Source organism: Apus apus, chromosome 24 (genome assembly GCF_020740795.1).
Source record: "Apus apus isolate bApuApu2 chromosome 24, bApuApu2.pri.cur, whole genome shotgun sequence".
NCBI lineage: Eukaryota > Metazoa > Chordata > Aves > Apodiformes > Apodidae > Apus > Apus apus.
In genome coordinates this window covers 5164664-5175849 of record NC_067305.1, presented here as the reverse complement: position 1 = coordinate 5175849, position 11186 = coordinate 5164664, and the positions used below count along the sequence as shown (strand labels likewise).

At 51.7% G+C, this 11186-nt stretch overlaps 1 protein-coding gene across 8 annotated transcripts in view; it reads right to left on the bottom strand.

Moving 5' to 3' along the window:
* Positions 1–11186, bottom strand: part of GATAD2A (GATA zinc finger domain containing 2A) — a 59761-nt gene that overhangs the window by 2777 nt on the left and 45798 nt on the right. For 5 of the 8 annotated variants that reach the window (XM_051639438.1, XM_051639436.1, XM_051639439.1 and 2 more), the window contains 8 exons: positions 8575–8701; positions 7946–8077; positions 6614–6703; positions 4529–4660; positions 3313–3501; positions 2082–2361; positions 932–1221; positions 93–276 (listed from right to left, as the gene is read on the bottom strand). In XM_051639438.1, coding sequence (XP_051495398.1) covers positions 93–276; positions 932–1221; positions 2082–2361; positions 3313–3501; positions 4529–4660; positions 6614–6703; positions 7946–8077; positions 8575–8701 — 1424 coding nt within the window. The remainder of the gene's footprint in view (positions 1–92; positions 277–931; positions 1222–2081; positions 2362–3312; positions 3502–4528; positions 4661–6613; positions 6704–7945; positions 8078–8574; positions 8702–11186) is intronic. The other 3 variants (XM_051639435.1, XM_051639440.1, XM_051639441.1) reach the window with 3 other exon arrangements.

Here is an 11186-nt window from a genome sequence, read left to right as displayed (position 1 = left end):
GCTTCCATGCAGGAAGTGTCAAAGGGAAAGCATCCTCAGAGCTAGGACAGTTGGGCAGAGAGCAGCTGAAGAGACCTGAGAGAGGAGCCCACCTGTATTGATGGGAGTCTTCTTCCAGGCGGCCGCGCTGCCCTTGCTGCCGGGTCTCTCCGTGTGCTTCCCCGGCCGGCTGCCCAGGGCTGCAGCAGACGAGGTGTTCTGCAGCTTGGGGGACTGGCTGAAGGGGTGCAACACCCCCCGGGCACCTCCAGGACCTCGGGACATCTGGCTGGAAGTCTGGCAAGAGAGCAGAGGGTCAGATGGAACCAAGGAATGGTCAGGATTGGAAGGGACCTCTGGTGATCAACCAGTCCCCCTGCTAAAGCAGGATCCCCTGGAGCACATTTCCCAGGGCTGCATCCAGGAGGGGTTGGATTGTCTCCAGAGAAGGAGACTCCACAGCCTCCCCGGGCAGCCTGTCCCAGGGCTCCATCACCCTCATAGTAGAGAAGTTTCTTCTCATATTTCAGTGGAACTTCCCATGTTCCAGCTTGTGCCCGTTGCCCCTCATCCTGTCACTGGGAGCTACTGAGCAGAGTCTGGATCCATCCTCTCTGCACCCACCCTTGGACACTTAAGAGACATTAATAAGGTCTCCCCTCAGCCTCCTCTTCTCCAGGCTGAACAGTCCCAGATCCCTCAGCCTTTCCTCACCAGGGAGGTGCTCTCATCCCCCAGTCATCTTTGTTATCCTGTGCTGGACTCTCCAGCAGTGTCTCCTGAACTGGGAAGCCACTCTGGTGGGAGGTGTCCCTGCCCATGCAGGGGGGTTGAAACTAGATGATCTTTAAGGTCCCAATCCAACCCAGACCATTCCATCCTACGATTCTATGAAGGTCATGCCTCAGTTTCACACTCGTCCCTTGTCACCAGGACCTGGAGGGAGCCTCACCTGCTTGAGCGAGTGGTGCTGCACGATGGGGTCTGCCTTGGTCTGCCCAGGAGAGGAGGTTTGCTGCAGGATCCTCTGCTCGATCTCCTGCTCCTGCTGCAGGGCTTTGACGAAGGCGGCCTTCAGCCGGTTGGTGTGCTCAGCTTTCAAGGCCTTCTTCTGGTTGGATGTCATGCAGGTTTCACACATGATGGTCCCGTTCTTCTCCTCCCTCCAGCGGCAGGTGAAGTCAGTCTTACACTGAGCACACATGTAGGGCTCGCGGGAGGACACGGGGACCGAAACTTTACCTGGAGAACACAAGCAGGGCAAGCTCAGCTGGGCTGTGGCTTCTAGGAATGAGCAGAACTTGGAAAACTCAAGGATATTCCAGCATTAAAGACTCACAGCAAACCCCCCACCCACAGCCTGGAGCCTTTTGCAGCTCTCAACGGAAGTTTTGCAGCTGAAAGGAGGTTGTGGAGGGGCAAGTGATGGTCTCCTCTCACAAGTAACAAACAATACAAGAGGAAACAGCCTCAAGTTGTACCAGGGGAGATTCAGGTTGGATATTAGGAGAAATATATTCACAGAAAGGGTTGTCAAGCACTGGACCAGGCTGCCCAGGGATGTGGTGGAGTCACCATCCCTAGTAGTGTTTAGAAGTCCTGTAGACGTGGTGCTGAGGGACATGGGTAAGCAGTGGACTTGGTAAAGTTGGGTTAATGGTTGGACTTGGTGATCCTTCAAGGTCTTTCCCAACCTAAACGATTCCATGATTCAACCCTTAAACTCTTCACTTCTGTCAGTGTGTGCAAAGGGACCCAGCTTTAGATACTGAGAATTTACTGGTTATGGACAAAGAAGTGGTCACTAGGAAGTCTGCAGCTCTGGGGAGAACTGGAAGCACTTTAGAGAAATCCCCACCCCCAGCGTCTTGCTTGTGAGAATCACAACTGGTTGTTTTATTTCGTGTTTTTTTTTTACAATTTTTAATTTTTTTTCCTTCAGAATTTTGAATTCAAGTTTGAAAATTATTAAAGGTCAAATCCTAGATTTGACAGAGCATGACCATTCACTCCTGCACAGCCTGGAACTCCTTGTGGAGATAAAACCCAGATGGGAAGAGATCACTCCCGGCCTCGGAGGAACGTTTTTAAGGCAACCTCACCTTGAGTCTCCAGCAGATTCTGCACAACTTCTTCCAACCCGACTAGGTAAATAAATTCGTTATTGGCTGCACTTGGCAGGAAGTTCATCTCTGGAGCAGGTGGCTTGGGAGGAGGGATCTCCAAGAGTGTCTTCTCCAGCTGCTTCCGCAAGGCCAGCTTGGCGGCCGCTTGCCGGCTGGCCGGGGACTCGCTGGAGTTGACGATGGAAGCGGCACTGGTCGTGGTGGCATTGGCCTGAGCAGATGTCACTGTGGTACCTTTGATTGAAGTTGGGGAAGCCTGGGAGGAAAGAGGACAATAGCTCAGGGACCAACTGGGTCTAGTTCGGGAGTCCCCGACACAAGGACTTGGAGTAAAATTAGAGGAGGCCACGGAGATCTGAGGGTTGGAGCAGCTCTGCTCTGGAGACAGGCTGGGAGAGTTGGGGTGTTCAGCCTGGAGAGGAGAAGGCTCCAGGGAGACCTTAGAGCACTTTCCAGTGCCTGAAGGGGCTCCAGGAAAGCTGGGGAGGGACTTGGGACAAGGGCAGGGAGGGAGAGGACAAGGGGGGATGGATTGAAACTGGAAAAGGGAGATGGAGGTTGGAGATGAGGAGGGAATTCTGGAGTGTGAGGGTGGTGAGACCCTGGCCCAGGTTGCCCAGGGAAGCTGTGGCTGCCCCATCCCTGGCAGTGTTGAAGGGCAGGTTGGATGGGGCTTGGAGAAACCTGAGCTGGTGGGAGGTGACCCTGTCCATGCATAGGGGTTGGATCTAGTTGATCTTTCAGGTCCTTCCAAGCCAAACCAGTCTGGGATTCCAGTGCCAGGCAGGTCTCTCAGACAAGAGCTCTGTTCACCAGAATGCTCCGTTTTGCTTTCCAAGGAAGAGAGATGAAGCCCCTGCCCACTCCCAAGGGCAGCTCCTGCTGCAGTGCCAGCTGAGAGATGAGGCACAAAGCTCAGTTCACTGAAATATCCATTTCTTTCCAACACTCGCTGATGTTTCCCTTCCTTCCTACTAGGGGAGGTGACTGGGAACAGAGGAAGGGACTGCATGGGAATGATCTGTAAGGTCCTTTCCAACCTTAACCATTCTATGCTTCTATGGACAAGGAGCAGTTATGAGCAACCACGGCAGCTGGAGGACACCAGGCCACACTGATTAGACCCAGTAACCCAATCGTTATTAACGACAACCATTCATCTCCTGATTCATGTTATGTTTGGCACAAAACGCCTTGGGGAACTCACCTGTGGGATGTTGACCAGCAGGCTGGTGTTGGGGACGTTGGCCACACGGATCAGCCCCTGCTGGATAATCCTCTGTCCCTGAATTTGGACGCTGGGGACCGAGGCCCGTGGCGCCAGCAGCAGCGGAGGAGGCCCCGTGCTGGAGTGCTGTCGGATGTTGTGGATTTGCTGGGAAGAGACAGAAATGGGCTGATGTGATGGCACCATGAAGGATGGGGAGGATTGGAGAGCAGGAGGGGAGCGGTGGGAATCCGATGGGATGGCATGAGACAGTGGAAAGGAGGCAAAGCAGGGGACGCAAAGAGAGCGGATCGTTAACACCCGGGTCAAATGGGGGAGTTTTGTCCCTTTCCCTCTGCCAACATGAAACAAGGAGAATGTAGGAGAGGCCACTGCACTGTGGCCAAAACAGCTGTGCCAAAAAACCTAAGTTTCTGAGTGAAATCTCTTCAGAGTGTATCATTGTTAAGCCTATTTCATTTTCAAGGCCCTAAAGAGAGCTGTTTCTCAGGATGAGTTTTTCTCCCTAATCAGAAGAGAAATAAAATGAAATACCAAATCTCTACCTTCCTCCTTGATACAAGCAGACCTTCCACTGCAAAATAAACCCTTGCTTAGCAAGGAAGTATTTTTTTTCCCCCTGGTATCCCATGGAAGTTGGAATTGTAGAAGATGGAATCAAATGGAACATTGCTTTCCTGCCTCTTTTCTGTCACGGGTGATAAACACTCTCCAAGCAGCACTTCCAGAATTCCAGGCAACTACCTCATCTCAACAGCTCTTGTTCAATTGCAAGACAGACACAATGAGGGGGAAAAATGAGTTCTAGCATTTGAAAAGGTGAAACTGAGATGATAGAAAAGAATGAAAGGAAAATAAAAATAGAAGAAGGAGGGACTGTCTTTCATTTCCTCTGCTGCTGCTGCTCTTCTGAGAAGAGCAGGTGAAGCTGAAAGTCTGTACATGAACTTTCCCAATAAAGGCAAACCAAGTGCTTTGGCACAGCTGAAGGAGGCAGCATTTGGAGGCAACACCAAAGCTCTTCCCTCATGCTGCACTGGAAGCACAATATGATGCAGGATCTTTCAGCAGGGATCCAGCCATATGAAGAAATTCCAGGAAGGACTTCATAGGTACCCCCCAGACAAGCAGGAAAATGATTGTTCAGATGCAAGAAGGAAAACCAGAGCAGATCTACCCCAAGGTAAATCCTTACCTGTGCTCCTCTGACCAGAGGTGGCATCACTATCTGCGTGTTTTGCTGAGTTCCTAATTTTGAAGAAGTCTGCTGCCCTCCACGGACCAAGGGAGGGGGAATAACAGTGCCTGGGATCCGTGTAGAAGAGGTCTGCAAAACAGGGAAGAGTTGACTTGCATGGTTTTGCCCTGGTGTGCTTCTGCTCCTGCTGCTCAGCGACCCACAGAGCAGCATCTGCCCCCTCACACACGCGGGGACGCGGTGGCACCTGGCTACAGGCTCAGGGGCTGTTCTCTCTCATCCTGCACAGAATCCAAAAGGTGAAGAGCATTCCTGAGCAACGTTTTCCTCTGCCCTCCCACCTCTGGAATTCAGGAACAGTTCAAGAACTGCTGCACTCAGCCATCCTGAGAGGGACGTCACAGCCCGGGCAGGGCTGTGCGAGCGCTGCCGACGGGACGGATGAGGATCTGAGCCAGCAGCCAAGAGATGGTTGGGCTGGTTTCAGTGCAGTGAAGTGTCCAAAAAAACAAACAAAACCAGTCTGGTTTGGGGGGCAGTAAGAGAATGGGGAAATACAAAGTGCTGCCTTCAAGGAGGAGCACAGGGCGGACAAGTTGGAGAGGCAGGAAGGCAGGGAGGTGAGCAGACTGGTGCAGGAATGTGGGAAGGAAAAAAGAGACAGGAGAAGGGGAAAGCTTTAGGAAAAAAATGGAGAAGTAAAGGAATCAAGCTAAAGAAGTTTGAAAAAGCACTGCCTGTGCTTTTCAGGCTGCAGACTGCATTAAATCCTCCAAGTTTCTCATGCTGCTGTAAAAGGTGATATGGTTTCCTGCCTCACTTCATTCCTGCAGACCTCTGAGGAGCACTCGCTGCTCAAGAGCAACAAACCTCCCCATCCTGTTCACGTGGCTTCCCACATCTGGCCACCTCCCTCCACCTGGCCATCATCAGTGAAGGAAGACTTCCAAAAACACCAAAGCTCCCACTTTTACCATGGGCACACACATATTGAGGCAGGTGGGAAGTTTTCCCTGCTCCTGTGATGCCTTTCAACTGGAGACCAAATGTTAACTCAGCCCCTGCACCCAGGGATTAGTAGAGTTTGTAGAGTCAAGCAAAAAGCAGATGGGGGGTTAGGCTCATTTGCCCAAACACAGCAAATTAGGCAGAATAAGTTCAATTCTGGATTCTTAGCTCCAAGCTCTCTGCTCTGTCCACCTGGAGTTTCACTGTCTGATGGCTGAAGGTTTAACTCGTGCTCTAGTTCCTCTGAAAGTGCTGTCTTCAGTGGAGGCAACTTGGCCTCAAGGAAGGGACCACTCCAGCTGACAGACTGCTTTAGGTCTGGTGAGTGTTTCCTAAACAGAGAGACAAATCCACCCCTCCCCTCGAGCCCAGCCTTCTAGGAGATCTGGAAATGAAAAGTTCCATTTTCTGAGTGAAAGCAGCTTGTGCTGAAGCAGTTTTGAAATTTGTTTCAAATTAGCCCAAGTTAAATAACTGTAAATATTTGAAATCCAGCAACATAGTGAGACTCAAGAGGCAGATCAGGTTGACAGATTTCGATTGTCTCTGCTGGTTTTTTCTTTCCCTTCCCTCAGGCTTTCCAAGGTTTCATGTAATTTATTCTGAACCAAGATGTGTCCTACCACCATGTGCCATTCAGCCTCCAAGCCAACAGAAATTACTACAATTCACTCAGCTCTCCCAGTTCATCCCACTGAGGGCCCAAATCAGTCTCTCGAGGGGTCTGGCAACAGGCTGCCCCAAGATTCATAGGACATAACTCCACCACATCCTCCTTGTTAGCACTAGCATGGCTGTGTTTATCAGCAGAGTGGATCAGGATGATCAGCCACCAAAAAATAAGCTTGTGAGTGTTATTTCTGGGTGACAACTGGGATCTCCCACCCCAATCATTCTGAAAAAAAAAAAAAAAAGCTTACAGCGGGGTTTTGGGAGTTTAAAAAAAAAAAACTGTACATAATTCTGCTTGGCTTCAAGCCAGGAATGGGATGGGTTTGTCCTTTTTCCCTGCCCTGTGCACCTTCCTTCTCTGCTCCATGCCCTGCACCTGGCAGCCTGGCCCACCCCACTGACCTGGAGGGATGGCTTGCCAGCAGGAACGCTCTGCGGTCCCCGCACCAAGGGCGGAGGGGTGGCCACAGCACTCCCAGAGGAACCAGCAGGCTGGAAGAGGAAAAACCAGAAAGAAAGCAGACGAGTGTAAGGGTGCAAGCAGAATTACAGAAGCTCAGGGAATAAAAGCGTTTTAGCCCCTTGTGCCTTGGGAAGGGAATCTTCAAAGACCGTGGCTCCCACCCCAGCCCCTCCCTTTCCTTCCTCCAAGCTCCTCAACATGCACAGTTAAACAGAGACATTATTAGGTGAGTAGAGATAAGATTATACCAGGAAAATAAAAGGTTTGCAGACCAGAAAGCAGAGCAATGTGGAAATCTATTTCAGGAGTCTCAGCTTAGAGCCCACTTCAGCCTTATCCACCTTTACCACTCATCTCAACTAACTAGGTTCAAGCATAACACAGAGTGAAAAACAAGTTCAGGAAAAAGACTTCAGCTGTTCAGAAGTTTAGGATGAGCCATTTCACCCTGGTTAGGTCAGACAACCAGAGCTCACTGCTCAGTGTTCAGCAGTGAGCTGAGGGAGGCAGGTACTGGCATTAGTTTCAACTCCATCAACTGAAGCACTTCAGAAGTCCAGAAGAAAGATGCCAATAAAAGAACCAAACCCAGCCAGGAGTCAACATCCACCTGCACCCCGAGATGCTCCCAAATCTACACATCACAAAACCCATCAAGTCAGCATCACACGCTGCAAAATAAAGTGGTTTAGTTGCCATTGTTACAGATATTGAGACTTCACCTGTGCCTTGATAGCAGCGCGTGGGGAGTTCACACCCCCTCCCTTGCCTCTTCTCCTGCCACCCTCTATCTCTCCCATTTCATGCTGGCACACCAGGCAACTGCTGACTGACTTTACCTGGAAAAACCTGGGATCCAGAGCTGGGCTTCTGCCACGCAGCACAGAGCAGAGCCCCCAGCCCCCAGAGCCTGGGGTTTAACACTTCAGTTCCACCTGTCAGCACATTTGTGACGTGGCAAGAAACTCTTCCACGTGTGTTTCAGCAACCTCAACTCGGCACTAAGGACTGGACAGAGGCTTTGATCACTGGAAGTGTTACAGCCATCAACTGTCCTGTTCTTTTGGTCTTGGCAAGGCAAAAAAAGTTCCACAAAAAGGAATGGTTAAGAGGATAAACCATCACAACTCCATAAAGATTGGATGGGAAGGGAGACACGCCGCACTGGGAAGCTGTCTGTGTCCCACAGGTTACAGCAACCACCCCAGTTATTTCACTTCCCCCTTCATTTCAGAAGATGAGATGGTAAATACATGTAGGAAAAGAAATACCTTCTGAGTAGTGGTCTCCTTCTGGATTTGACTTTGCCGTAACTTTTTCAACAAAACAAGCTTTGCTTCTTCTAACCGTAGCTCTTCCTTCAGCTGTTTAATCATCCTCTCACGCTCCTCTGGGCTGCTCTTCTGCAGGGCCACAGAGAAGAGGAAAACAGGGGGAGGGAAAAGACAGACCATCCAAGTTACAAAAATAATGTAGAGCTTTATAATCATCAGCTGTGCCTCAGTGCCACAGACACGTCTGCAAAACCTCTGGACACAAGCTGAGTGTGGAGGAGGAGCTCAAAGGCAAAACAATAGGTTTTTTTTGAGGTGTTTTCACTAGGAAAACCAGTCAAGTGAAGAGTCAGGCAACAAATCTGAGTTCTGACCTGCTGAGTAAGGGTGGGAAAAGGCAAAAGAGGCACTTTTGAAGGATGTAAATATTAAGGAGTGATGAGGCTGAGGGAAAATAAAAGGCCATCAGCCTTTAACAGCTCCAAGATTCCTCACTTGCAAATCCATCTTTATAAAACCAGGTATCCACCTGACCCTGGGATCACAGGTGCCCCTATGGGGACAAGTGGGTGTTCCCTTCTTCCCAGGTGGCACCACCTCAAGCTTGCCAAGCCCAGAAGACTCACCATGAGGGCCTCCGTGTTGGTCTCTTTTAATGCTATTTTTGTTAAACCATTCATCCTAGGGCTAGAAGGTTCATTGTCGGATAAAACTATAACATCTGGTGAGGGGACTCTCTTTTCTCTCATTTCACTGCAAATCAAAAGAGAAACACAGAGAATTCAGTCAATCAGAACAAGGAAACAACTACTTCATGCTGCAAAGTGAGGTGATTTACAACCTTCTGTGAGATTGATCCCCAACCTCTGGAATCCTGAATGAACTTGACATGGAGAAGCTCAATCCACTTCTGCTCTCCTTGTGGATATTAAGTACAAAAAGGTGCCAGGAGGCAAGATGCAGCCACAGCACAGAGCAATGGTGGATTCCTTCAAATCAGCTTTTCCACTTCAACCCTCCCCACCTTTAGGAGACACGGAGGCTTTCCAGGGTTGTGTTGGCACCAGAGGAAAATCCTGGTCAAATGGTACTTTGGATACTGCAAAACCAGCCTCAAGATACTGTAGGAATCAGCTTTTTAAATGTAATCTCAACGTTAGTGGAAAAACTGAAGGAAAATAGTAGAGGAGTGTCCTCTAGAGGGCACAGCAAGCCAGAGAACTGGAGTTACTTAAAAGGAGGGTGTTCCAAAAAGTACCAGGAGCACAGGTGAAGTATTTCCAGCTTTTTCCTGTGTCTGAATGCACCAAACTGGCTTGGATTGCTCTTAGCAGGGAAGGAACTGGGTCGGGCCAAGCTCTGACCAGCTGGATAAACTGCTCCCCGAGTGAAGAAGCTGAGAAAGCACCGAAGTGAGAGGCAGAGCAGGCGTGAAGGGCTGAGGCTGGAGTCAGGCCCTGGCTGCTTCTCAGGCTTGGAGGGTAAATCCCTCAGGAAAAGCAGTTACTGAAAAAGCTGGGAATGCCAGCAAGATGGGGATTTGAGCAGGCAGCGTTTGGCACATGAACCAGCTCACTCTGGGAAGCCCAGGGCTCTTCACCAGTCTGGAACCCACCAGGGAGGGGGCCTAGGGAGGCAGGGATCCCTCATGGAGGGAGGGATCCCTATGGAGGGGAAGGGGGAATTCCACGGTCAGAGAGGCCACAACCCCAGCCCACCTGCAGATCCAAGGTGAAGGACGTTATTTGGCTACAGATGCCGATGGCCACGGGTGGCACTTCCCCCCCCTCTCCAAGCAGCAGGGCCTGCCCAGCTCCCCTGGGAAGGGCGCGGGAGCTGCCCAGGGGCCGGGCCGGAGCTGTCATCGCCACGGCCCGGGAGCCTGAACCTGAATTCTCTGTGGAGCCTGAACCCGGGTTCTCTTTGGAGCCTGAACCCGGTTCCTCCCCGGCCCCTGAACCCTCCCGATGGCGGCACCGGGGGGGGGGGGGGGGGGGCACACCGCTGGGTCATGTGACCCGCCGGGCACGTGACCTGCCCCGGTGGAAACCATGGCAACGCCCGGCCCGGCCCGGCCGTCATTTCGCGAGGGGAGCCCGGGGCCCCGGGGCCCGCCGAGGAAATGGAGGGGGCCACGGCCGGGGGGGTCCCCACAGCCCCTCCCGGGGCCCCTCTGCCCAGGGGCACCGGCCGCGCCTCATGGAGGGAAAAAAAAACACCCAAAAAAAGAGAAAAAAAATTAAAAAAAGAAAAAAAAAAAAAAAGGGGGGAGGGAGGGGAAGAAATGGGAGAAAAGTCCCCAAAGTCGCCGGCCTGTGGAGTGGAACCTTCACAGCATCACAGAATTATTGAGTTGGAAGGGACCTTAAAGATCATCTAGTTCCAATCCCTTTGCCGTGAGCAAGGAAAACTCCCACCAGCCCAGGCTGCTCCAAGCCCCATCCAACCTGCCCTTCAACACTGCCAGGGATGGGGCAGCCACAGCTTCCCTGGGCAACCTGGGCCAGGCTCTCACCACCCTCACAGCAAAGATTTCCTTCTAATGTCCAACCTCAATCTCCCTCTTCCAGTTTTCATCCATTCCCTCTTGTCCTCTCCCTCCCTGCCCTTGTCCCAAGCCCCTCCCCAGCTTTCCTGGAGCCCCTTCAGGCACTGGAAGGTGCTCTAAGGTCTCCCTGGAGCCTTCTCTTCTCCAGGCTGAACAACCCCAGCTCCCTCAGCCTGTCCTCACCAGAAAGCTGCTCCAGCCCTCGGGTCATCTTCGTGGCCCTTCTCCGGGCACGTTACAACAGGTCCACCCGGAGTTATTTTCTGGCTGGGGGAGGAAGGTCAGGCTGGGAGATGCCATCAGCCTGACCCCTGGCTTTCCCCAGATCCCACAGGGAGGAAAAGTAGTTCCCAGTGTCAGAACGAGGGGCAACAGGTACAAATTGGAAGATGGGGAGTTTCATTTAAATACGAGGAAAACTTCTTTACAGTGAGGGAGACGGAGCACTGGGACAGGCTGCCCAGGGGGGCTGTGGAGTCTCCATCTCTGGAGATACTCAAAACCTGCCTAGATACAGTCCCGGGGTAAAGTGCTCTAGGTTATCCTACTGCAGTGGGAGAGTTGGACTAGATGATCTCCTGAGGTCCCTTCCAACTCCAGCAGTTCTGTGATTCTGTGACAAGCTCCATCCTGGCCTCGTTCAAGAGCGTGTGCTGGTGACAGAGCGACAGGACACCCCGGGGCCACAGA